Genomic DNA, 27,528 nt, shown 5'->3' with positions numbered 1-27,528 from the left:
AAATATTAACAAAATAATGATTAATAATACTAAGGAGAACACCGATCTGTGTACCCCTGAACAAGACAACTGGGTGCAATGTGATCGGTGTGAAAAATGGAGGAAGCTTCCTGCCTACATTGACATGAACAACTTGCCCAAAATATGGTACTGTAATTTGAATATGGATACTAGATATAATTCTTGTGATGTAGAAGAGGAAGTAGCTACTTATAATTCAGATGGGGGAAAACATTTCCATGCAGGGCACTTCAATATTGGTCATGTTGCTACTGAGCTGGAAAGGGAAAGGGGTCTACACGCAGACGGTGATATTCTTACCGATGATGGACGCAGCAACATGGTTACTGCCATCGACCCCAGTGCTGGCGCTCATCATATCGAGGAACAGTATTCAGTGGGTAGAGAATCCTTCCACGTGAGTAGTTCCCACGCCGATGTTACTAAGGCGTATGATGAGGCTAACGCATTTGTGATCAAAGGATCTCACCATAGTAATGTCAACCGTGGTAGTGGTAGCCAAGGCAGCAGCAACCAAGGCAGCAGTAACCAAGGCAGCAGCAACCAAGGCAGCAGCAACCAAGGCAGCAGTAACCAAGGCAGCAGTAACCAAGGCAGCAGTAACCAAGGCAGCAGTAACCAAGGCAGCAGTAACCAAGGTAGCAGTAACCAAGGCAGCAATAACCACTACAGTGATGGCAAATTTTTTTCATCTCTCCCCGCCAAGGAGTTTTTCATCCATGGAGAAAAAATTCCCGCGGTGGCACTGCGTAACACTGTTGCGCTCGCGTTTGGCAGCTCTGAGGATATGAGTGGTCCTAACTGTGAAGGCAAAAATACACATATGGGAAGTAACGATAAACGTGTGGACGGCCATCTTGGCATGCACACCACACAGGTCAGCATAAACACGAAAGGGCAGCGCGAAAAAGAAGGCGCGATGTTACCGAAGAAGCCGCTCAAGGGGGAAGAAGGGGACAAGGGCGGTGGAAATCCAAGGGGGAACAACGCAAATCGTGGCGTGACCCCCGTCCCCAACTACGTTAATGTTAATAACAGTTATTTGAAGCAGGCTGAGGGGGAAGACGAACAGCGCACCCCCTGCGGCAAGCCAGGAAATGACGCCCACAATGTAGTCACCAAAAATGGGAAGAAGAAAAATAAGGACTCAAATAAGGGCACAAATAAGGACTCAAATAAGGGCACAAATAAGGACACCAATAAGGGCACAAATAAGGGCACAAATAAGGGTACAAATAAGGGCACAAATAAGGACACAAATAAGGGCACTAATAAGAACGCCTATAAGAATGCTAATACGAATAGGCGGAAGGACCTGCTAGCGCGGCACAAACGAAGCAACAGTGATGGAGGGATATATGAGAACCAAAGACGCAAAGAAGAGTTTTCCCTGCACAGGATGCACGCGAGCGACACGGATATGAACACAGCGAGCAACGTGAAAAGGTACAAGAATTTTAAAAAAAATGCAAGCAGCTGGGGCTCCACCCCGTTTTATTCCTTTATGCACTCAATCGTTAACATAAATTTGAAAAATAAAATTAAGAAACCTTTGGGGAAGGAAAAAAATAAAAAGAGGGGAGAAGAAGAACCCCCGAGGGGAATTTCGACCTGCGAAGTGAAGGAGAAAACGGAAGATAGCGATGCCAATGAGAACAGGGTTAACGTGCCAACAGATAAAAAAAGTGCTAAGAAAAAAAAAAAAAAATGGCGATGCGGATCAGGGAGCAACCAGCGGCAACGTGGAGAGGAAAAAAACCCAGAAAAAAAAAAACGACCGAGCGGATGGTCAACCGAATGGCCAACCGAATGGTCAACCGAATGGCCAACCGAATGGCCAACCGAATGGCCAACCGAATCCCCAGCTGGAGGACGACTCGCACAGCGCCATTAACTCGAATAGAGGGCTGTCAAACGAGGGAGGCAGCCTCCAGAATGATAACTCGGAGAAAGCGAATCACCGCTTCGTCAAAGGTGAGAAAGAAGCAGAAGAAAGGGGCCACGTACACAATGGAGTTCTCTCCCACATAAACGTCGCGCAAAATTATATGACCGTGCCAAACAAGTCGCCTGATTTAGGAAAAAATAACTCACCCAAGAAGGAACACCACGATGTACGCTTTGGGAGTGCTCCTTCGAATGACCAAGCCTATTACGCCTTCCTGACTGAACCGAACAATGTCGTCGCGGAAGATGCACGTAACACCACCGGGGGAGTATATCCAAACAACAGCGGCAGTCAGACAGTAAACGGAACCAACACCACCTCCAACAATGTAGTTAATTGGGTCCAATGTGAAAGCTGCAAAAAGTGGCGAAAAGTCGACGCACATATTAACATCAACCTATTGCCGGACGAATGGTATTGCAATCTGAACTTCTGGAGCAGATACAACAACTGCAAAGTGGAGGAGGAAATATATATTGAGGAAAATCTGAACTTAGAATTAGAGCATAACTTGGACAAAGCACAACAACAGGGGGTAGCTATGGAGGAGGAAATCGTAATCCCCCCTATGGAAGGTCCAAAAGTAGACAAAAAGGGTAAGCGAAACGAGAAGAACCAACTGAGCGAACGGGCTAGCAAGAAGGATCACCCCACAAAGGGGAATGCTCTGCAATTCCAAGAAAAAATCAATCACGCAGGGAAAGGAAAATCAAGTAAAAAGAACCGAAATGGAAATATCCCCATGATTAGCAGCAATAGTGATGTGATCAAAACAAGAGAAAAAAAAAACACCGTGTCGAGTAAGGCAAATAAAAAAGCAGTTAAAGGAGAAAATTCTTTCGTAGAAAATGTGGTACGCAGCAGTTTGGAAAACTTCCATGGTAGCATTTTCAGCGAATATATGACGAATGAAAGGGACAGCGCTGTCCCGTTCAGTAGCGAACATGAACTTATGGACACTGTAAGCACTGACCAGTTTTATAACCCCATCCTTAAGGAGAATTATCACCTGTCCATGAATTGTGGAAATGTGAACTCTCCGCTTTTCAGAGCTAAGGGGGGAGAATACAATCCCTGCAATGATAGTGACATAATAATGGCCTATGGGAAAAGGGTCGAGACGCAGGAGACTCAGGAAACGGAGGAAGAATTGTATAATAGCTTGTCTCGCGCAACGTCTGGGTCGCATAAAAGAGATACGCCAGTGCATTCGAAAAGGGGGAAATCTTATGAAAGTGAACTGCAAAGAAGCAGTGTTTTCCTCGTGGGGAACGGAGCAGCAGTGAACGGAGCAGCGGCGATCGGCGCAGCAGCGAACCCCATTGAAGCCACCCCTCGTGAAGGAACGTCACAAAGAGGAAGCAACCCCATGAACTTGTTACACGGGGCTAGCAAATTCTGGCATTTACTAAACAACGCAAAATTAAGTTACTACTTTAACAACAACAATATGTGTAAGATGTTTCACTCTTTGCCAAAATATGACTACCACGGGAACGTGAGGGACAGTACAATCAATGAGGAGGTCTTTCCTGAGACCCCCATGGAGAATCAAAACGCAGGTGACGCCACTTTGCATCCCGCCGTCCATTCGGGTGTCCATCCGGGTGTTCATTACGCATCCCATTTGTCGTCCTGCTCGTCCGTGTGCTCAGACCAAGGGAAGGCGAAAAGGTGGAACTCCTTTGACGTGGGGGGCACCACGAACGAAGTCACCACCAACGAAGTCACCAACAACGAAGTCACCACCAATGAAGTCAACACCAACGAAGTCACCACCAATGAAGTCACCGCCACCGAGGCGAACGTGAACAACCTCGGGGAGCGAAACTACCTTTCGGACAGCGTCCTCCAAATAAGGAAACGCAAAAGGGAGTTCATGAAGAAAAATACCGAACACCGTTACGCAGATCGAGTGTCCAAACCGTGGCATTTTCTGCATCATAGGAGTGAAGATAATCACCAAGGAGGAACCATCATCCCTGGAGATTACTCTTCCCAGAGTTTCACCCATTTTTATGGAGACATCAAAAGTGAATTCAGATCCACCTATCCTGAGGCACAACCTGCTGCCTATGGGAAAAAGATCATAAGATACGTTTCGCCCCACGCGAGGAAGAATCATTATTTGAACCGCCTGGACAAACTGAACACCACGTTGGAGGGCTACCGAGGCGGACATGAAGAGGACAATGGGGAGGTGAACGGAGAAGGCAACGGAGAGGGCGACGGAGAAGGTAACGATCGCCAAAACCGCTGCTCATACACCAACGATGACGCCGAGCTGTGCGACATACTGGTGCAGAGGCTGCAGAGCGATAAGTACAAGGGGACCGTGATTAACAGAAACGTGGGCCTTGGGGTTCCCTATGGAACGCACGGAAGGAGGGCCGAAGGCAGCGACGCTGTGGAGGCGAACTATGATGACAGCCACTGGCATAGTAACGCCGACCAGTATAATAATGCCTACCAGCATAATAACTCCGACCAGCATGGTAACGCCGACCAGCATGGTAACGCCGACGGAGGTGTAAGCAAGGGAAGTACCATCAACCCCAACGATGAGGCACAAATGGAAAGCAATTTCGAGGGGGAAAGAAGCGCCCCAATTAACCACTTCCATCACAAGCAGGCGAAGAACATCAAAAGAGACAGACATTACGATGGGATGAACATGACCAATCAGCTTAATGGAGAGAAGGATAACATAATTGTATCCCACTACCTTCATTACAATAAGGGTGACAAAAAAGAGGAAGAGTTGGAGGGTGTGCAAAATTTTCGTCTCTCCAGTATCAACATGATGAAGGACCAAGTTGGTGTGATGAACCCTAGTTTTAGACCATTTAACGATATCAAGACTTTACCAAATGGTTCGAAGAGGAATGCCTTTTTGGGAAGCTCAACTATTTTTAAAGGAGAAGAAAAAATAGTCAATCAATACACTAATGAGATGGACCACTTAACCAATTCCTATCCACAGATATATACAAATCAAAGGAGCAGTGATAACTTTTTGCCGCGAATATTAAAAAGCAAATCCTTGAGTAATATTGAAAAAAGACCATACATATATATGGATCGAAGTGAGAGCAACCTTCTTCCCATTAACAATAACCACACAAGCATACCGAAAAGTAGTTCATATAACAGAATAAACTCCGGTGATTATTTTGATTTACGTAGAGGAGAAGTTGCTAGTGATCACTACCTGGTGAAGAATGCTATTGACAATCAGTTAGATAATTCCATGAGGGATATTTTCTTAAGTAATTATTATGCCAAATTGGAAAGTGCAAAAATCGATACTTCCATCAAAAGTTACTATAACAAATTAACGTCGGATGATTATATGAAGATAGGAGAGTACCTTCGGAGGGGGAGAAGAGATCATGTTACACAAGGTGCTTATTCTTATTTAAAAAATGACAGTAAGGAGGAAGAAGGAGAAGGAGAAGAAGAAGGTCGTGATATTAAGGGGTCCATATCTCCGAGTGATAACTCCTTTCTTAGCAGTAGTTACTTTAGTAACCTCCCAAATGCATACTCTTTTGATAAACTGATGATGAAAATACCCCGTAGTGAAGAAATGGGGGAGAGCAACCGTAGCCACCCCAGTGAAGCTGATATAAGACTGGGATTTCCCACCGTTGCACACATCCCCACAGGAACGAACATCACACTGAATGAGAGTAAGCAGATGAAGAGGAATTCCCAAACGAGTGTACAGAAAAACACCCTTAAGGGTTCTATCATCCTGGGCAGAAAGGACCCGAACAGTAGGAAAACGGCCAAGTGTAGCACCTCGCACGGTAAGAGACCCCCAGATAGTAAAGGTAAGAATGCGAAGATGAGGAGCAACGAGGTGGGCAGTGTTAGGGGCCAGCCGGTGAGCGTCTCCACCAGAAGGAGAGCAGCCGACAAGGGCACGGAGAAGGAGAGAAAGAAGCTGGATAAACTGGAGAAGCTGGAGAAGCCGGAGAAGCAGGAGAAGCCGGAGAAGCTGGAAAAGCTGGAGAAGCCGGAGAAGCCGGAGAAGCTGGAAAAGCCGGAGAAACAGGACAAGCTGGAGAAGCCCAGCAAACAGGACGAGCACAACGAGTACATCACGTTCAGCATGGACTACAACGAAAATAAAAACATCATTAAGGAACTCATTCGAAATAGAAGCAACCTGTTAGGGGGTTCCACCCCCAGGGGAAGCGTATTGTCCAGGTCGTCCCACGTGGGACAGGCACTCCACAGCAGCACCACGAATAACAGTGAGTCCATCGAAGGAGGACAAATAAAAACGACTATATTGAATGCCAAAAATTTGAAGAAGCACATCCTAAGCAACCGAGTCATCATATACTCCAAAGGAGTAGCCCTCGCATACAACGTAGACGAAATAAATAAAAACAGCATTTTCTTTTACAGTTTTGAAGAAACTAACATCGCTACGAACTTAAATAATCCCACCTCTGTCAATGGTGTTGCCACGACCTTGGTTCCAAACCACAACAGTGGCACCACCAATAACAACATTAACAGCAGTGCCAAGCATAAAAGAAGTTACGACGATTTCAATAAAGATACAAACAAACAAGCTGCAAACAGTAACATATATTTCAATTATGCTCACAACATCAACTTTAGTGAAAAAAAAAGTACAGATAAGGGTAAAAACAAAAAAGTGACCACTTCTGTCCTTAACTATGATTACAAAAAAATAATTGACGAGGTTGGTCTTTTTAACGACAACATCAAGCTACAGATACCTCAGTTGAAATATAAGTTTAAAAGGTATGTGCATGTCGAGGAGGATAAGAATGATGGGAAGAAGAACGAGGAGTGTAATACCACGGAAGGACTATCACCTCATCACACGACAAGTGACCTGAATGCGATGAATGCAAAGCTGAACGGCGCAGACGTCCCCACCCCCTGCAGTACTACCGACATGAAAAAGAAGAAGAAAAAGAAGAAGGAGAAGAAGAAGGAGAAAAAGAAAACTTCTCCCACAAACGGGGAAGACGAAGAGACAGATGTGGGAGAAGCGGAGGGAAGGGACCACGACGTTGTGCACTTAACGAACCACGCTGAGGGAGCGACCCTCTTGGGCAAAGGCCCCTTGGGAAACAACCACCCGGCGAAAAAGAAACAAACCGTGCTGAAAACGCCAAAGGAGGGACCCTCCATCGGATTGCCTGTAAAAGAAGAAAAGGGGTCGAAGAAAGGAAAACCGTCCCCCCCACTTGGTAAGAAACCCTGTGAGCACGATGTGTTCCTCTCATTGGGCGAAAATGAAAATGCAGATCGAAGTAATCGCTCCGGGAATCCCGCCCCCCCTGTGCGCAACGGTAGTAATAATAAGAACGGCAAGCATGAGGCACGCGAACCGTTGGAGTCGTATGTGCCGCCTCAACACCACGACGATGAAAACGCAGCAAATGGATGGATCAAACCAGATGTTAAGGAAGACATCCCTGCTAGCCAACCCAAAGCGAACAAAAAAACGAGCAAAGGGGTGTTCACGGAGAGAAGCTCGACTAATAGAGAAACACCTCGAAATGACAGAAGTGGCAAGCAGAAGAAACCAAACGAGAAGAACAAAAAAGTGGTTCCAAAAAATGCACAAAATGATGTGGACGAAGAAACACGCATGGCCGAGAAGAATGAAACGGTTGCGATTGTGGAAGATGCTGAAGATGACCCACAGAAGAAACGCGATGTGGATGCCCCCCTTGGAAGAAATTCGGAGGACAAAGGCGGGAAGAAGAAAAAGGGCGCAGTGCGAGTAGCAGGAGGGCTGGCACAAGGCGAACACGAAAGGGAGGGGCAAAAGGAGAAAAAGGATCAAAAGGAGAAGGAGCAAAAGGAGGGGCAACATGGAGACGAGATGAAGATTAACCCCAGTGGGAAGGAAAATGCCAAGGATAGCAACGATGGTAGGTGCCCCCCTTTTGACGAAGAAGAAGAAGAAAAAAAAAAAGCGGCGCATAATAACCCCCAGGGGGACACACACAACGAGGGAGACCCTGCTGGTAGGAGGAAAGACAGTTATAAAAGAAGACAAATAAATCTAATAAGTGATGTGAAAAAGGAACAGCAGCCATATTGTTCGAGCTCCCCTGACGTACCTTCCAAAGAGCACGATGAGGACAAGAACAATTATGAAGTGGAACCAAACGAAGCACAAAGGAACGACTGTGGTCGTGAGGACGGTAGCAATTCTGCTTCGTTACTAGAAAATAAATCCTCTGATGATATGCTGGATGGGAAAAACAAAGAGACGAGTGGTCATCACCCAAATGTTCATTCAGTGGAGGGAAATCCCATTAGTGTAAAGAAGAAAAAGAAAAATCTCGATAACGACAAGGATAACGTCGATAGAATTTCACCCTCCGAAACTGACACACGTGTACCAACGAAAAGAAGGAAGACAGCCGATGAGTACAATGGTGAGCGGTCAGATGAAAAGGATAACAAAGAGGAGACCACTACTCCAACACACAAATTAGCAGCTGTAAAAAGGGACAGTAAGGAGGAGGACAACGAAGAAGCAAAAGGAAATTTCCATTCAAAAAATTCAGACGAACGAAGCAACCTTAAGAAGGGGCACTCTCTAGAGAGTGAAAACGTAAAGGGGGAAAATAACACCATGGATATTCTGTGGATCCCATTGCAAACAGAGATGCTTCTTCATCGTAGGAAGGCTCGCTCGAAAAAAATAATTTATGACGACGATGAGGATGATGAGTGCGAAGTGAATACTCAGATGAGCCCCAGTGGGGTAGAACTGGCAGCGGAGGGACAAGATCCCCGAGAAACGAATTTGAATAATGAGGAAATCGAAACGGATACCTCGTGTCATAAGGAGACTAATAAGAGCCATCCCGGAGGGGTAATGCGACAAGCGGAAAATAATCATCACGCGCATCGTGAGAAAGGTACTTATCGAAAGCGTAAACTAGATGAACAGCTAAGCGGTGACAGTCGATCGAGTAGCAAGGGGAGAGAGCAAATGCTGCATCCCCGGGATGAGATGGCCCGTCTACACAAAGAGAGACATTCGCCGTATAGTCCTATCAGAATGATCGATCGTTATGATGAACAGACGCAAAGAAGAGACCAAAAGAAAGAGTATGCATCGATGGTACCCAAGAGGATGCAGAAGGAGGACAACGAATCGTCTGCGACGAACAAGAATGATGCATTCGCCGAGGGAGAGGCAAACGAACGCGCTCACCCTCACGAGTGCAGCGAAGGTGACCCCAAGGGTTACAGCAAGAAACAAAGGATACACGACTACAAGCATGAGAGAGATGATACAGAAGTGTGGCAGCACAATGCCAGGGGGCATTATGTAAAGGGTGCTTATGACCAGAGTGAAGAAAGGCAAAGTGTGAACGGCCGGGGCAGCCGAATTTCTCACTCCCCCTCCGTCGATAGGTACGAAGATGAGCACAGCGACAGGCACAGCGGCAGGTACAGTGGCAGGCACAGCGGTAGGAACAGCGATAAGTATAGCGATAGGCACAGCGATAAGTACAGCGGTAGGAACAGCGATATGTACAGCGGCAGGAACAGCGATAGGTACAGTGGCAGGTACAGCGGCAAGCACAGCGGCAGGCACAGCGATAAGTACGGCGACACGCAGCTTGACAGGCCGGGAAAATTCGACCTGTACCCGAAGCACCACTCGGATATGTACGACCGCAGGGATAAGGGCTACACCGGACACAACGGGAACCCCCCGAGACATGAAACGTATACAAAGCATGTCAGCGACTACGACCACCATGGGCGATTTGAAAAAAACAGTCGATACGGGAAGAACGACCTGAGTGGGAAAACGGACCGCTATGATAACCGAGAAAACAAATACCATCCAAGAAACGAAAGGATGGAAGAAAATTTGAGGAAGCATGAAAGCGAACAATTTAAAAATGCTAACTGTGATAAGGGACATCATACTAACACGACCAGTCGCAACAGTAACCGTAGCTCTCTTAACCGAAACAGTAGCCATGCGGAAGAGACAGAGAAGGAGTTTCCGAATGGGAGTTATAAAAGGGAAAGGGAGGAACGGGAGCAACTCGATGGAAGAGCAGACGAACAGGAAAATAACAACTACACAAGGTACGCAGAAAAAAAAAGTCGGTATGACTATGTGGAGAGCGACTACAAAGGAAGGCACGTGGAGAGCGACTACAAAGAAAGGTACGTGGACAACGATAAGGATGACAAACATTTTGGCATAAGGATTAAACAGAGTAATCACCACTTTCAGGAGAATGATCCCAAGCATTATGCGAGTGTCTACAGCGGATACGGAACCAAGGGTGACAAGTTCCACCAGCATGGCGGCTACGATGGCGCCTACCATGGTGACCACTACAGCCATCACAGTCACCTCGACCGACGGGATCATCACGATCGACGGGATTATCACGATCGACGGAATCACCACGACCGACGGGATCACCACGACCGACGGGATCACCACGACCGATGGGATCACCACGACCGACGGGATCACCACAACCGACACGACCACCACGACCGACGCGATCACCATTTTTACCGCCAGGGCCCCCCCAGCAATAAACTCGTTAACAAGAGCTACAAAAATTAGGGACGCACGAGGGGTGACCAAAGTAAGGATGAAGTCCACTACGAGGACTCTGCACAAAAATGAAATGAAAAAAGGGGACTATTTCTAACCAACCCGAGGAGCTCTAAATATATCGATGGTTCTGCGCAACTGTCCAAGGAAAAGGCTCATCATTATGGTTAAATATAGTGTCGATTAAGGATAAATTTTTGTGTCCTCTTGGTGACCCTTTTTGGCGAGCACTGTATGATTTAGATGGAAAGAAGGTGCCACGATTGGAAAGAGTGTAGAGGCATATTCCGAGCGGTGTTCAGCTGCGTCGAGCCGAGCAAAAAAAAAAAAGGAAAAGAAATTCAGCTCCACTATGATAAAGTATGAACTAAACGAACGGCACGTTAAGCGATGGCCAGAAAAAAAAAGATACAGGGACCATACCGGAGTGGGTATCAGATAAATAGTGTCGCTTTCGAATTGTGGGAGCGGAAGAAAACAGCACTTTTTAACGGACCCGTTTAGGAACTTTTTATACAACTCAGCACAAACGCATCCCGTGGTGGGGGCGATCCAATTGCGGGGACTTCGCCTGTCATCCACAGCGCACACGAGTATGCACATTATGTGCGTTCGTGCCTACATCCAGGTGTGCCCCCCCTTACTCGGTTTCTCTTTTTTGTTTCATTTTTAAGTTCCCATTTTTATCATCTCACCTTTTATTTCGTCCATCCCCCCTGCTGCATTTTACGCAGTTTGGTTTAATTTGTTTTTTTTTTTTTTTTTGTCTGCATTTACCACCATTTAAGAGAGTGATGAACAATGGTTTGTGGATTCCCCGCATGATGTGTTTGGTGTGCGGGACCTGCAATTTTTCCATTTGGCATTCTCTCTCGGCCAGGACAATTAACCTTTTCTTTTAATTACGTGTATGCAAAAGTGCGTACATATTATTCATACGTTGTGTGTATATACCATGTGTGTAATTAAAAATTTGACTCTTTCCCCTCCCCTTGTGTGTTTTATTTATGTACGTGTTGGGGGAAATGTCCATTTGTTTTATGCCACAGCTTTACGTCACGCACTTTATATGCCTATCTCATTATGTTCCAATTTTGCATTCGCATAAGCGTTCCTTTTTAAGAGAATAAAAAAAAAAAAAAAAAAAACATCGTACGGATGTACCAAAATTAACTTGAAAAAATTTTGAAAATGCTCATGGGATATAAAGAAGTGTCTAACATGGGCTGTACGTACAAGCGAGGGTAGCACTTGGGAGGTGGGGCTTCTTCGTCTTCTTTTCTTCTTCGTCTTCTTTTCTTCTTCTTCTTTTCTTCTTCTTCTTTTCTTCTTCTTCTTTTCTTCTTCTTCTTTTCTTCTTCTTCTTTTCTTCTTCTTTTCTTCTTCTTCTCTTTTCTTCCCCTCCTCCCCTTTGGTGGCCGGCCAACTTGTCAGATTAACCCACGTGATTACGATACGAGTGGCCTACTCCAACATTCACTGTATCCCCTGTTGGATGTTCTGAATATAGTCGTACATAATCGTCGTTATGTTGTTGTATGCCTGGTGGATTTTGTTTATCATGAAAATACTGGCGTCGTTGTCGCTTTTGTCAAGTTTGAGGCGTTTCCTGCGGGGTATGTGTGTGTGTGGGGGGGGACAGACAACAAACCATGTAGAAGGGGGCAGCGATGGAGCGGCGTGCCGCGTTCGGTTAGCCCCTCTCAGTGCATTTTTGCCTTTTCGCCTTTTCGCATTTTCTCACTTTTGCACATTCGCACTTTTGCATATTTTCGTTTTTTTTTTTTTTTTTTTTTTTCCCGTGCGCAGCTCCCATCTCTCACCTCAACTTCTCCACCGTGTTGTACTTAAAGCAGTTGATGTCCGAGTGGGACAGACTCAAAATGGACGAAATCAGCCAGTCGCTTTTTTCCCTCAGCAGCAGGTACCTACGCGGCGTACAAAAAAAGGGGGAAGAAAAAAAAAAAAAAAAAAATTAATTAATTAGTTAGTTAATTAGTTAGTTAGTTAATTAGTTAATTAATTAGTTAGTTAATTAATTAGTTAGTTGATTAATTAGTTAATTAATTAATGTCCATGCTTGCACACGGAATGAGTGCTGCACGTCGAATCGGCCTCAAGACCAAGGAGGAGCAACAAGGGTGCACGTGGAGGGAGGAGCTTTCCTTACCCCTTGACAACCAACTGAATGTAGGTAAAAATAAAATACTGCTTCTTCTGACTTTTCATGGTGAGGAGCATTATCATTTCTCTCGTTAACTTAAAGGGAGCCAGTTCGAAGTTTATGGAGATGCCTAAAAAGGGGGGGGGAAACAAAACACACATGTGAGCGTGCACTTGCGGATATGCACATGTGTATGTCGTCCACACGTAGGGAGGCACCCTGAAAACAAGGCAGAGGCAGTCGTCTCCTCCCTTCCGCAGCTAGCTTTTCCCTACCCGGGTAAATATTCAAAATGTAACCAAAGTCAATGTGGATAATATTTCCGTAATCGTCGAACAGTAAGTTGCCGTTGTGCCTGTCCTTCACTTGCAATACAAAGGACAGAAGGGAGTACGCAGCCAAGGAGCAGATAAAATTTTTCAAAGCATAGATATACGTGTTGATGTGAGAAAATTTCAGGTGGTAAAACTTTATTATGTTTTTATATCTTCTTCCTATTTCATGTCTGCTTTTTGTATTTGCTAACACTTCAATAACTGCCCCGAAATTTTCGAATTTTTTTTGCTGGATATTTCTACTCTTTTTGGAGTTCCCGCTAACGTGTTCGGGTACGTATGGAATTATGCTTCGCTCAAGGTGCTCCTTTTGCGAGACATCCCTGCTATGCTTCATCTGTTGTTGCTCTTCATTCCCAGAGTCACTGCGTTTGACTGGGGCGCGTGGCTCTTCCTTCAGAGGGGTGTTTCCATCACCACGGTCGGTACTGCCTCGCGGGTTGGTACCGTTTTTAGAGCAGTCATTTGTGCTCCCTTCCCCTTTGAAGGGGTCCCTTTTACTTGCGATCCCTCCAGCGCGATCTTTTTTGCTCACTTCCCCTTTGGCTTCCCCCTCGGTGGGCCCCTTGTTCCTCTTCCTGAAGAGGTGGAAGGAGAAGGAGAATTTGCGCCCATTCTTCGTCCTTGTCCCGTTCGCGGCGCACCTGTCATTGTGGTCCCCCTGCGCTCCCTTCGCTTGCACGTTGCTGTACTTATTCGTCACGATGTTGTAAGGAAATAAATTATAAAACGATTTATAGTCACTTAAGATGTGAGTGAAAATGTGAATAATCTGTATGACCAGTTTGTCTTGCCTAACATCATCATTAACTTTGTATATGTACGAAATGTCTTCGAAATTTGGGTTCGTTTTTTGGGGGGTCAAAAGGGCATTGGGTAGGGAAGGGAGGGGGGTGCCACTGCTGCTACCTTCGATGTTTTTTTCTGGCAACTTTCCGCTTTTCTCTACACAATCGGTGCTGGTATGTTCGTACATGCGTACTCTCCCCTTGTGTTCCTCGCTGGATGAGTAATAAGAATGTGCCCTTTTTTTGGAACCACTCCTTGTTGCTTCCTCGTGTGTGTTTCCTCCAAGCGGGACGTGTCCTTCGCTAACGAACAGACTTCGATCGTTCTTCTTCCAAGGAGCGCCATCCGCGCCGCCATTCGAAATTGCTATCTTAACATTGGGAAGGGACCACATGCGATGGTGCGTTCGTTCATTACCCACATGATCCGTTAGCATGATCTCCTTTGCTTCACAGCCTGGAATACTCCCAACAGTGGTTCCGCTGATGGGAGTATCCATCACAAGTTGCGTCCGCCTGCACGTTTGGAAGGTCAACAGAACGGGAGTCCTCGTGGCGGACATGAGAATCTTCACCTCGTCCGATACGCTCCAAACCAAATTGCTACTGGTGAGCAACTTCACCTTCTTCACATCCATACTATTCAGTAAATTCCGAACTTCCATTTTTACAAAATCTTGTTGAATATTCTTGTCCAACTGGGCTGCTCGCTGACTTATGTAAAAAATATAATTATGAAATCGACAGGACTCAATCAATGCCTTCCTATTCTTGTAACCCAAATTTTGGATTAATAATTTTTTAATGAGGAAGCATTTTGTCGATAAAATATGTGACTTCTTCACGTAACTTTGATACTTAAAAAAAATAAAATTATTGATGTTAATTCCTTTTTGATTTTTGCTACTACCATTTGTAGTGTCCCCATGTTTATCACTTCTTCCTTCCGTGGGGGGGTTTTTTTTACTCTTCTTTGGAAAGAGAAGCATGAGTAGGTTTCTGAGAGGGTTCGTTCTGCGGGCAAACATCTCCGTGTTGAAGAGCACGCATTGGTGGTCCATGTGTTGTTCATCCCACGTGCTCACAATTTGTCTGTCATCCCATGTGCTCACAATTTGTCTGTCATCCCACGTGCTCACAATTTGCTTGTCATCCCACGTGCTCACAATTTGCTTGTCACCCCACGTGCTCACAATTTGCGTTTCTTCCTCGCGTCCCCCATCGGCCAGCTCCTCCACTGTGTGCTGCTTCTTCCCCTCGTGGGGGGAGGAGGCAAAGTCAACCAAATACTCATCATCAATATAAGTGTGCAAATTTAGGAAGAATTGGTAGAGAAAAAGGAAAGACTGGAAGGAGAAAAAAATGATGAAGAAAAAAACTCGGTTCCCTTGATCTACCTTCAAGTACTCAAACAGCTGCAAATAAATACAATTCGTAATGGTACTCTTCTTATACCAGTACAGCAAATTGATAATGGCTACTGTTCTTAGAAAGAGACCATACTGTGGATGACTGTACAGAATTTTTATGATATCATTCAGGCTGAACTGATTACAATGTAGAAATAAAATATTCGAGATGGGGACATACGTCAGCTTGTTCTTTCTTAGCAAAAATAAGTTGTATTTGTTAATTGTCAATTTATTACTTATGCTCACTTGGATCAAATACTGATGCAGGATATTCAGCAGGTCCTTATAAAAGTACATGCATAGAAAGTTGGCCATTTTGTGAACTCTGTTGTTTACACAATGTAGCACCTTTAGTATGAAGGTAGAATACAGTTTGGGATTGTTGTGTTGGTGTCTCTTGATATATTTCACAACCATGAAAAGGGAATACTTGTTAATATCCTCATTCAGTTCCTTCACGTCCACATTAAAAAGGGAATTGTAAAAATGCAAATTTAAGTATACATATATGTATTCTATTTTTTTAAAAAGTTTGTAAAATGTGGATATGTTATGTCTGTAGTAATATGAGTACAGTGTCTTGAGCAACCCTCTGCCCACTTTTGTTTTATGACCAAAGATTTCAAAATGCCTTCGATAGAAGACGTTAAAATTGGAATGCAGCGAGGTGTAGCTAAATATATTGCTAATGTAAGTGGTGATTTTTTTCTCCTTGTAATTATTGTTAAACGTTATGAATAAGTGTTTTATCCTATCCATGTTTTCTTCTTCCAGGTCGCGTCGATCCATTTTGAGGAGACGATTCATGTCCCTATTTTGGATGCTCCTGGATTTATGCTTCACGAACAGGTTGTTGATTTGGACAGGCTCACTCGCACGATAAGCAGCATCAATGTTTCCCCTTTCGTGGTGTGCGCTCCTACGGGCAAGGTGGTCTCCATCTCCCCTCTTCCGTCCAAAGAAAAAACTCCGCAAGTTCCATTTGGCCTTCCCACTAGGCTTATCCTCATCCTCATGATCCTCGTCAATTCTGTAAATCCCATCATAGTTGTAAAGGGCACTGCCACTCGATCTGATTGCTTCACTTGGGGCTCCTTTTTCTTTCCCTTCCTTCTTCTTTCTTCCCTTCTCCTTTTGCTTCTCCTTTTGCTTCTCCTTCTTTCTCTTTTTCTTCTTCATTTTGGCCAACTTGGCTTTGTAATTATCCGACAAAATTTTATAGTTGTGAAAGTAGTTAATAGAAGTCTCCTTAATTTTGGAGCTTTTCTTCGACACGTTTTTGTCCGCAAACAGGTACTTGTTTATGGGCAAATTTCTGGCGCTTTTTTGAGCATCGTGTTTTTTCCTTCTCTTCAGGAAGAAGGTCATCCTGCTCACACTTTTTTTTTCTTTCTTCTTCCTCCTGCTCCTGGCTTTGTTTTTTTCCCTCTTTGCCCTGCTGGTTTTTCTGCTCCCCCCGCTGTCAGTGCTGCTGTCACTGCTGATGTCGCTGCTGCTGTCACTGCTGATGTCACTGCTGCTGCCGCTGTCGCTGTCGATGTCGCTGCCGCCGTCGCTGTCGCCGTCGCTGTCGCCGTCGCTGTCGATGTCCCTGCCGCTGTCCCTGTCGTTGCCTTTGCCGCTACCACTGCTGCACATGTCGTGCGCCTCAATTTCGACTCGCTTCTTCTTCCCAGTACCGCTCGCCACGGCCACATCGACGGGGGTGCTTCTCCGTCTGCTCGCTCCCCGCTTCATTTTCTCACCGCCGTAATTCACACGGATGGCTTTGCACGGACCGCAGTCTTCGCCCTCCTCCTGTGGCACATCGCGCGTACTCAAGGAGCTGCCCCCGTTCGCACTCACCTGATACGTCACGTAATTCGACCGGTAGGCACTTCTATCCCCGTCCCTTCTATGCTTCCTCTCCGAAACGGCTGTGACGTTATTGCGATTACTTCCCGAGTGGACAATGGGATCTCCATTTTGGTAACTATTCTTCTTCTTCGCCTCGCTATTTTCCAAACACACGTATTTTATATTATTGAAGATACACATATCTGTGAACAGCTTACACTTGTACAGGTTGATGTAGATGCTCTCCGCAAGGTACAGCGTGCTCATTATGATGAAGTCAAGGTTAAGTAGATGCCTCGTGTTAATAACTATTTCGTTTTTGACCTTGGAGCTATGGATACTGCTGAATTCCTTTTTCCTTCTAAACGGTGTGCAGGTAAAGAGGTAGAACGTACTCTTTTTCATGTCCTTATATTTGTACTTGAGCTCGTACATGTACATGAGGCAATTATATATTAAGTTGCAGACGTGGATGTACTTGTTTATACACATGCACCTCAGCTCTTCCTTCAATTGGTAATCGTAAAGCCTCCTTTTGTTTCCCTTCTGGTAGGTCAGCAGGTACTTGTACGCGTTCAGAAGCTCCACGTCTTTCTCCCGCACCTTCCGTGAGCACAGCTCGTCGTCATCGCGCTGGAGGCGGTGTTGGCTCTGTTGGCTCTGTTGGCGTTGTTGGCCGTGACCGCGGTGATGGGCTCTACCCTGATGGTCACGCTCCTCACCCTCGTTGCCGTTGCCGCCCTCCTGGCCATTCTCCTCATCTCCTCTCTCATAAATCGCGTCGTCCTCCCCCCTCTTGGAGGTCCGGGAAGCTTTCATCAGGGTTCTCCCGCCCCAGTCGCTGTTCCCCCCGCAGGAACTACACCTCGCATGTTCCTCTGCGTCTACCAACTCGTCATCAAAGGAGTAACCATGTTCCTTTTTCTCCCTCACCTGTCCTTTCCCCCCTCCTCCCTTTTTGTTGCCCATTCTGGACACCTTATTTTTAAAATAGGAGATAATCCCTCCTGCGTACTTTCCAATGGTGCTACTATGCTCCTCGTTCTCACTCTCACTCTTACTCTCATTCCCAATTTCCGTTTGGGAGTCCTTTTTCCTTCGTCGCGATGTTTCGTTTGTGCGCATGGGGGGAGCCACTTCCAGAGTGACATGGCTATCTTCACTGTGAAGCTTCTTCCCTTGCTGGGTGAAATTCTCCACCGAGGAGTGATCCCCCTTCTGTGCGTCAATCTCCTGTAAATGTCCGTCGGTTGGCTTCACTCCAAAATTAATTTCTTCGTCATCAATTTTTATGCCCCTCTGCATATTGACGTCAGTCTCAAGGGGGCTTGTGCCATCTGCATTCTCCGCTGAAAAAAGAGCCATCTGCTTATCCGCTGAAAAAAGAGCCATCTGCTTATCCGCTGAAAAAACAGCCATCTGCTTATCCGATTCTCTTTTGTAAAACATATCGAAATACCCTCCTTCGGTTTTCTTCCCTTCTCTGTTTGAGTCCTTCACAAGGGGGGCGTTTTCTCCACTCCGCTCCATTTCAACATGTGGGGAGTCTTCCCCGTCATTGCCACTTACGTGGTTAGCGGCCTTTCTTGGGTTCCTCTTTCCAGGGGGACTCTGCGCATTGGTAACTCCGCTGGCAGGGCCGCTAACAACTTCGCTCACAGGGCGCCCCCTCGATGCCCCCCTCACAGGGGTCTTCCCCCTCCTGCCGTGGCGCACAAGAGCCAAATCCACGGGGAGGGCATTCCTATCGTAGCAGCCAACAGAATACTTATTCGCACAATTGACACAGTAAATATCCGGAAGGACGTTCTCAAAATTGTGGAAAAAAAAACACAAAAATAAAAATCCCTTCTGGAGCAAAAGCTTGTTAAAATCAAAGATGTCACTAATACACACGGTACTCACCTGGTTCCTCAAATTGAAAAAAGTCTTCTTCCTCTGTCGACACCTTCTCATCTCAAACATGTACACATTAAAAAAGGAAAAAAAATTACGCAAGCTATAGTCGTAAAGGAAGTAACTATATTTGTACTTGGCATACATATCGATTAAATAGCTGTAGGAGTGGAAAAAGTTCGATGTGAAATTAAAAATCTGAGCAATGGACAAAAACACGATGCATAAAAAATGGTAATTTATCTTGAGCGCTTTAAAATTATACAAGTAAATATTATTCATGCTGTGCATATGTAGACTATCGTATATGTCCCTAATTTTTGCATTTTCGTGCAGATAGGAATTTAGAAAAAGGGAAATGCTCGATATGTCTTTGAAGCAATCCAACAGGTAAAAGATATTCTTCATGTTTGTCTCAAAGTAGTCCCTCATGTGTTGCTTCGTTTTTTTCTTTAGCACTTCTTTCACCTCTTTGAATGCGTCCTTGTAGATGTAGTCGTTGTACTCGCTCAGGTCACCGTCGCTGTCGTCCTGCGCGGGACGCTCCAAGGTGGTCTGCCCCCCGGCGACGCTACTGCCGCTTCGTGCGATACCGATGCCGCCTCTTCCTACACCTCTTAGGCTCCCCCCCCCGAAGCAGTCAAACTTCTCATCGGCCACCTTCTTATAATTGTGGAAATATAAATTGGCGCTGCGGTAACAACTGAGGTGGTAGAAAGTCTTCATGTTCTGCAAAGCGTTCAAGCAATTCACCATGCGATACATGTAGCCATTTCTGAAAAGGGCTTTCATTTCCTTTATCAGGGAGAAGGAGGTATAATTTATGGTTAGAAGGGTCCTACTAAAGAGGAGACAAAACTCCAACGTGACGACCAAATAGTTACACAAATAGGGGATATTTAAAAAGTATATTTGCATAATTTTTTTCATTAAGTAGTGTTTGTACTTCTCGAGCAAGCTGATCTTCCTCTGCGCTATTTTATTTCCTGTGAGGTTTATATTGTGGTACGTGAGGGACAGATAATTCGTGAATAACAGCAGCAACAGTGTGTTGTTAATAAGGGTTGTGTATCTGTCCAGGACGTACTTATGCGGCATGTCGCTTCTAAATAGGTTTCTGTGCATTTGGATGTTGCTCTCTCTTATGTAGTCATTCACGTAACGCTTAATCATGAGCATGTCGCTTTCGAGGAAGCTCCTCTCCGTTTTGCTCAGGCGAGACAGTTTGCACCGTGCTCTCGGCTTCTGTGCCTCATCGCGCCCGGTCCCCTCGGCGGCGTCTTTCTCCGCGCCGTCTTTCTCCACGCCGTCTTTCTCCGCGCACTCGCTGTGCTCCGCCGGTACAGCCACACCACCCCCACAGCGCTCCACCAAGTAATTCCCCACCAATATAGACTTTGCAGTCATCTTAGCCAACATCTTCACAAATTTGTAAAAAACAAAAAAGTAATAATTGAAAAAGGCGTACTTGTAGTTGTACACACAGAGGATGGTAGACAGTGTGTACAGTACGTATATGTATTTGTTCTTAATGCTAAGCTTGCAGACGTTGCCGCTTCTTCCCAAGGTGCCGCTTCTCCCCAATGTGCCGCTTCTCCCCAATGTGCCGCTCCTTCCCAAGGTGCTGCTTCTTCCCAATGTACCGCTTCCCCCTACAGTGCCGCTTCCCCCCACAGTGCCGCTTCCCCCCAAGGAGTAGTTATTCATAATGGTGTCCAAGTTAACACTGTAAATACTTTTAAACCGTTTTCCCTTCTTTTTAAAAATATTGTAGTAAAAATAGAAAAAATAAAATTTGAAATTTTTCTTAATAATTTTAGATATTATATATATGTAATTATTATTAAGTGTATCCATATTCAAGTTATTGATGTTGGTAGCTAAGAAGACACTGATTACAAAATTTATTGTGTTCATATATTCCTTGATGTCTTTTTTGTGGTAAAGTACTCTCTTGCTTATTTTAATATCGTATAGGTTACAAATAAATGTGTTTCCTCCCCTGATTTTTTTTAAGACTTTGAAATAGTTCGCGTCGTTGTTTAGCGTCTCGCTTCGCATCACAGGGCGGGGGTGCCTAGCTTGACGCGATGGGTGCGGTTGTCGCGGTTGCTCCGGTTGTCGCGGCTGCTCCGGTGGATGTGGTTGCTCCAGTTGCCGCGGCTGCTCTGATTGATGCGGTTGCTCCAGTTGCCGCGGCTGCTCTGATTGATGCGGTTGCTCCGGTTGTCGCCGCAGCTCCTGTTGCCGCCGCAGCTCCGGTGGATGCGCCTGCTCTGCCTGATGCGACTCATCACTGGTGTTCTCAAAAAACTCGCTAAACTCCTTATTCGTCTGAAAGAAGTTGGAGTTAATTTTCCTCCTCCTTCGGCCGATTATGCCGTAGTTCGCGCGCCGCCCGCTGTTCCCCATCGACAGCAGGCCGCTTATCGGGTGCAAACCCTTCAATGCCGCCCTTCCGCTGCGGGTCCTCTTCGGGAAACTCCTTCTGCCGGTCGACCAGCGGGCGCTCCTCGCGTGTGCGGGAGAATCGCGTGTAGGCGCACCCCGTGTGGGAGAATCGCGTGTGGGAGAACCGCGTGTAGGCGAACCGCGTGCGGAAGAACCCCCTGGGTGGTCTCCCTCCTTCAGTAGCTCCATTGCCTGGGCGCTCACGCAACCACTAGAAGGGCCGCCTACCCCTTGCACACCCTGCTCGCCGCGGTCCGCGCACGAGGAACACAATTGTTTGACCCTGCGCACCTCGGAGAACACTCCCTCGTAGTAACAGCCCCCCTCATCGTCCTCATCGTCGTCCTCCTCCTCATCGTCCTGCTCCCTGTCCCGGTACCTCCTGACATACTTGTTCACAAAGAAAATGTAAAACTCGTAGTAGAAAAAAGAGTACAAATTTAGAAAAAATTTGCAACAATTTAGCATCTTCAAAAAAAGGAGATAATTTATGGTAATGTATAAATTGACTTTGTAAATAATCTTTATCATGGTGCTCTTCTTCTTATCGATAAAATTTTTAAATTTTTTTTTTCCTTCATAGATCATCTTGGAAAATGCATAATCCAGGCTGCTCTTCTCGAGGTTCTTCAAAAAACAAATCAGAAAATCTCCGTCAAATAAAATGTTGAATTTCAATTTGAAGATCTGATCAAATATGAAATAAATATAATTCCGGATTATCTTATTATAACTCATTATATTCATTTGCAAAAAAAAGGTAGAGAAGATAACGCTATAATCGTGAAATTCTCTCATGTCCTGTAGGAAAATATACACCTTAAAATGAATTAACTTTTTTACATTCTTGTGGATATATTTATTTCTGAAAATGGCCTTATCGATAAGTAGGTACAGAGCGTACAGGATGCATTCCTTCCTCCTCATACTTTCGATATAATGCATTATGATAACGTACAGCTTGTCCAAATCGCTACTGTTCACCTCAACTTTGTCATTATTCTCCGTTCGATCCTCCTTGATTGATTTTATAACTTCCATTTTGCACACATTATGTATGTTATTCTTGTTTAAATATCTGATGCTCAGAACGGGGGTTATCTCTGCAATTTTGTTTTTGATTAAATCTATTTCACTCCTATGAAGGTAGTCCTTCTGGTAAATTTCGTAATAAAGCAATGTGAAATATAGTTTATAAAAGTACAGAGACAGCATCGATACATATTTATTGTACTTCCTCACATCTTGGTACAGATAATGGAAGGTGTTACTAAACAGGTGTGTCTTCAACCGGGATATTGTGCTCGTCAGTATCTTCAGGGCTGCCTTTCGATTGCTCGCTCGCTGCAGTAGGGGGTACTTACCCGGTGGGAGGTTATGCCCCCCGGTTCCTACCCTCTTCATTTCGTTCATCACATCTTCCTCCACTTGCGCGTACTCCTTTGCCACTCCTTGCAACAAAATTCTGCTCACTGCGTTACCCCGCACAGGGGAAGCCTTACCTGAATCGTGTCCCTCCTGAGAATCGGTTCTCCCGTACTGGGGGGTGGGATTGCTTTTCCTCACCTTTCGACCGAGTTCCGCCATGTTCGTTAAGCAGTTTGAGGCTCCACTTCCTGCTCCACATCCTGCTCCACCTCCTGCTACGCCTCCTGCTATGCTCGCTCCCCCCCCCACGCGTAGGACATCCGTGTACGACAGAGGCTTCCGCTCCACAAACGAAATTAGAAAAAGAAGCAGAGCTGAAATGTACTTATATATATGTACATACGGCATTACACTCTCGAACGATTTCAAAATGAGGAGGAAGAAGCGACTCATGTGGTCACCACCGTCTTGCTTGCAAACACAGTAGTTATAATTTATAAATAAAAAATGGAGTAACAAATTTCCTTCTTTTTTTTCTCTTTTCTTGGGTCGTATATATCTAAATCCTTTACTGACCCGAAAATCTTTAACGATGCTTTCACTTTTGCTTAGTCCTTTTAAGTCCGTTTGTCCAAAGGGGCCCAGTGAGCGGACGGGAACATTATCCACAGGGTGCTCATACAGATCATTCGGTCCAGGCTTCATCTTCTTTATTTTCTCCTTTATATTCAAGCTGATATTAAAAATGACTTTCCTATTTAGCTGTTCCTTCTTCAGCAAAAAGTACTCATTAATATAGTCATTCAGGTTGTGCAAAAATTTTAAATTAAATAAAACGCTCAAATAATAATGCTCATTATCAAAGTAGGGGATCTTGTAATTTAAGATTTTTCTCAGGAGGGTGTAATTGGAGTAACTGTGCTTCTTTTCTATACTCGAAATGACAAAGGTTTTATTTGTGAAGTAAAAATTTTTTTTCACTGCCTTTTTTTTGCTACTATACAAGCTAAACATTCGATTAAAGAATGTCACGTTCTCAATCAGGTGCCTCTTCTTTTTCGCCATATGACTCCTCACAAATGAGCTGAAGTTATGCTTAAAAATGGGCTTATACGTAAAAATATTGTTGCAGTAGTAGTGCAGTTTGTTAATGTATATTCCTAGGTAGTTGTTACAGTTGCTCTCCACATCATCTTGGACCTTGTTCTTTTTTTTTCTTTTTATTAGTTGGGACAGCAGGTGCTTCATCAGCAACGGGAAGTACGCCTTGGTGTAAATTTCTTCCCTTCCTTTGGCGGCTCCGCGGCTGCAGCGGGGGTGTTCCCTGCTGGGGAGGCATCCGTAAGTGCTGCTCCTGTTGGTGCTGCTCCTGTTGGTGCTGCTCCTGTTGGTGCTGCTCCTGTTGGTGCTGCTCCTATTGGTGTTGCTCCTATTGGTGTTGCTCCTATTGGTGCTACTCCTATTGGTGTTGCTCCTATTGGTGCTACTCCTATTGGTGCTACTCCTATTGGTACTGCTCCTACTGGTTCGCTTTAGCCGACCCAATTCATCCCTCACCTCTGCACCATCCGCCACGTCGCTTGTGCTCCCCGATGACAACCCCCCAATGTGTGCTTCTCCCCCCAAATGGGCCCAATTCAACTTCACGTAGCTATTCACCAGGAGGACAAAGCTGTTCTTTTCGTTTACAACCAAATTGGCACTGCTCAGGGGAGATCTCCTTAAGCCACGGTCCCCGTGAGGTACTAAAACATCACTGTGATCATATCCAGGTTGGGGATCCTCCTCATTCTGCTTGGTTCGATCTGCCCCCTCCAAACAATTCGCACGAGGAACACTATTCTGCTGCCACCCGATGATGGCACATCCGTCTATCTTCCCAGCATATGTCCCCACAACTGTTTGAAAAAATTTACTTAACCTCTTATCATTCCAAAGGAGGCACTTCAAAATGGGGAAGGCGTAGTGTCCCACCGATGGAGTCCTCATCAAATTTTTCAACACCACGTCAAAGAAGAATATGGAAATATTTAAAATTCGAGTTATTTCCATTTCTCCAATGTGGATACGTAGCATTTTATTAACGAGGGAAAATTTATTATATCCCAAAATGGTTCGTACCTCATTTGGGGTTACATGCAGAAGGTGGATTATCATTTGATATATTTCGTACAGGTTAAAAATGCAGCTGCTGAGTAGGTATACGTAGGCCGTATTTGTAGTGGATGAGGTGCTGAGCTCTCCCCTTCTCTCTCGCATTTTTTTCTTATCACTTCGGTTTATTATATAAAAAAGGGTGTTACAGTAGTACTCGTAGAGGTAGAACACCCGGTTGTATGTCATCATCATCATCATCGTGTTATTGTTCTTCCTCTCATCACCTCCGTTAACAATGAGGAAAACTTTTTTCATCGTCGATTTGGTCACCCTCCCGATCGTCTCGTGCAAATAGACGGTTAAATATATTCTGTCCTTCTTCACTAATAAGATTTCCACCAATCGGAGTAGCTTCAAAAATACGAATTGGCTGACCGTTTTGCTTTGCATGAGGAGGATGCAGTCATCCTTTCCATTTTGTTGATCCGTTAAGGGAGTACTCCCCTCATGTGGACTCGGCTGAGACACCTCTCTCCTCTTCAACCTCATCAAAGGAGCTTCTTCCCCCTGCGAGCACAGCAAGTGCCGCTCAACGGTGTTCTTCACCACATTGAGGAGGGTAACACTGCAAAAGGGGCTCTTCCCATTATTCAAAATGTACCTCTCAACGTGTTTCAAAATTTTGAGCTTACTCATATAGTCACACACAAAGCTAACCATATTTTGGTAATACATCAACAACGTATTGGAACCATTGTCCTTCCTCCCCAGGTGATATAAATATATCCTGATAAAAATCTCATACACATGGTACACATAATCGTAAAAACAAATAAACAATTTTTCCGTCATGGAGTTCTCTCTTATATGACAAAAAAAAAAAAAAATTAAAAAAATAAACTTCGAAATAATGTACAATTTTTCTTCATTTAAAACTTCATAAATTTTGTACTTGTAAATATTAATTAAGAATGTTAATAATATTTTCAAATGATTGAGAGTTATTAATTTTTCGAGTTGACTTTTTTTTTTTTGGAATACAAATTTTTGTAGCGTCAAAAATGTACGTATGTGTATATGTTGAACGAATAGCTGAAGGGAGGTGTCCTCTTTTTGTTTCCTACTGAGTGACACGAAATAGGTAACATGAGTGATGATGTAGCTAAACAGCAGATTTAGTTTGCTCAATTTGAGACCCAACTGCAATTCGGATTCCTCCTCATGTGGGTGCCCCTTTTGTTGTATCCTCCCTGCGGATGCTCTTCTTTGGAATACTTCCCCGAGGTGATCTTCGAAGGATGGAAGCAGACTCAGGTACAGCACCAGCACGTTGTTGCGTCTACAGGGGAGGGGGGGAAAATAAAAACGGTGAGTTGACATATTTATATGGGCACTCCTCTACACACTTGTGCACAGTTCTACAAACTTGTACAAACTTGTACACACTGTTGGTGCGTCTCTTTTTCCCCCTCTTTGTGCCACCCATTTGGGACGTACTCCAAGTGCCTCTCCTCCAGGGAGTTACAAAGGTAAAAAATCAGCGCCGTTTTCTTCCTTCCTCCGATCCCGCAGCGGACCACATACTTAAATATGTTCTCTATGTTCACATCCTTCAGGGCCTACCACGCCAGGCAAAAACAGAAAAAAAAAAAAAAGGGGAAAATACATTACAGTGTTGCAACACCCTAGAGGGCGGAGCCTCCTAATGGAAAAACATCACTCTCAATAACAGCTTCCTTATATAACCATCAGGGTAGAAAACCCCCCCATGTGTAAACACAAATTGTCTCGTCTCATTTTTCTACGCAACGTGCATAATTACTCTGTGTCTTTCCTCCAATTTGTTTTTCCCCATGATGGGATGATCTCCAATGTGTTCGCTCCTTCGTGGAGAAATGCAGAACCGGGGGTGGGGGGTGATTCTGCTTCTTGTCTTCCTACTTCGTCATCCAGGCGGACGAATTGATAAATACGAAAAAAAAAAAGAGAGAAAGGGGGGGAGACACACACAAAAAAAAAAATACCAGGAACAAATAAAATAAAATAAAGTTGAACAAAATAAAGTTGAGCAAAATATGGTTAAATAAAATAAAGAACAAACGACTGGCTCATCAAACGGCGCAGGAGAATTGCTCAAACGACGGGCAAACAAAACGGTGAGCTGGTGAGGCGGTGAAGCTACGAAGCGACGAAGCGACGAAACTACGACACTATCGCACGGTGCCTCGGCAAAGTAACAAAATTGCAAATTCGCACGTTAACCAAAAGGGTCCAACGGAAACGCGCGAAAGGGCGTCACAAAAAGGTGGACAAGGGGCGCCTATCGGGGTGGCAAACTCAGAACGGAAACAAAAAATCTATGCCGCGTGTATAAATATATATATATACACACCTATGTACACGCGGTGGGGGGAAAAAAAGGGGGCAACCGATCACCCGCGAAATGAACTTCCGCCAGAATGAGGGGGAAGGGCGAGTCAACTAAACATGACCCCAGAGCCGCACAAACGTGGTCGCATTATCACATAGCTTATCGAAAAGTAACACGTAACGACTCCTGGCAAGATTAACAAAAAAGAATTGTCTTATTTAAAAATGACA

The 27,528-nt window shown here is 44.9% G+C and overlaps 2 protein-coding genes across 2 annotated transcripts; one reads left to right on the top strand and one right to left on the bottom strand.

The window, feature by feature from the left end:
* Window positions 1-16: 16 nt before the first annotated feature.
* PCYB_053430 (CW-type zinc finger domain-containing protein) lies at window positions 17-10,589 on the top strand (the record flags this gene model as incomplete). Its single annotated transcript, XM_004221224.1, has 2 exons — window positions 17-1,681; window positions 1,887-10,589. The coding sequence occupies 2 exons, from the start codon at window positions 17-19 to the stop codon at window positions 10,587-10,589; spliced, it is 10,368 nt and encodes a 3,455-aa protein (XP_004221272.1).
* Window positions 10,590-12,056: 1,467 nt separating this feature from the next.
* Window positions 12,057-26,782, bottom strand: PCYB_053420 (phosphatidylinositol 3- and 4-kinase; the record flags this gene model as incomplete). The annotated part of the gene is made up of 6 exons (XM_004221223.1): window positions 12,057-12,189; window positions 12,404-12,508; window positions 12,751-12,874; window positions 13,020-26,266; window positions 26,425-26,546; window positions 26,750-26,782. 6 exons carry the CDS (start codon window positions 26,780-26,782, stop codon window positions 12,057-12,059), a joined length of 13,764 nt encoding a protein of 4,587 aa, XP_004221271.1.
* Between the last annotated feature and the right edge of the window lie 746 nt (window positions 26,783-27,528).

This window comes from Plasmodium cynomolgi, chromosome 5 (assembly GCF_000321355.1).
Source record: "Plasmodium cynomolgi strain B DNA, chromosome 5, whole genome shotgun sequence".
In the NCBI taxonomy this organism is placed as follows: domain Eukaryota; phylum Apicomplexa; class Aconoidasida; order Haemosporida; family Plasmodiidae; genus Plasmodium; species Plasmodium cynomolgi.
This window is presented reverse-complemented; position numbering and strand designations above follow the sequence as displayed.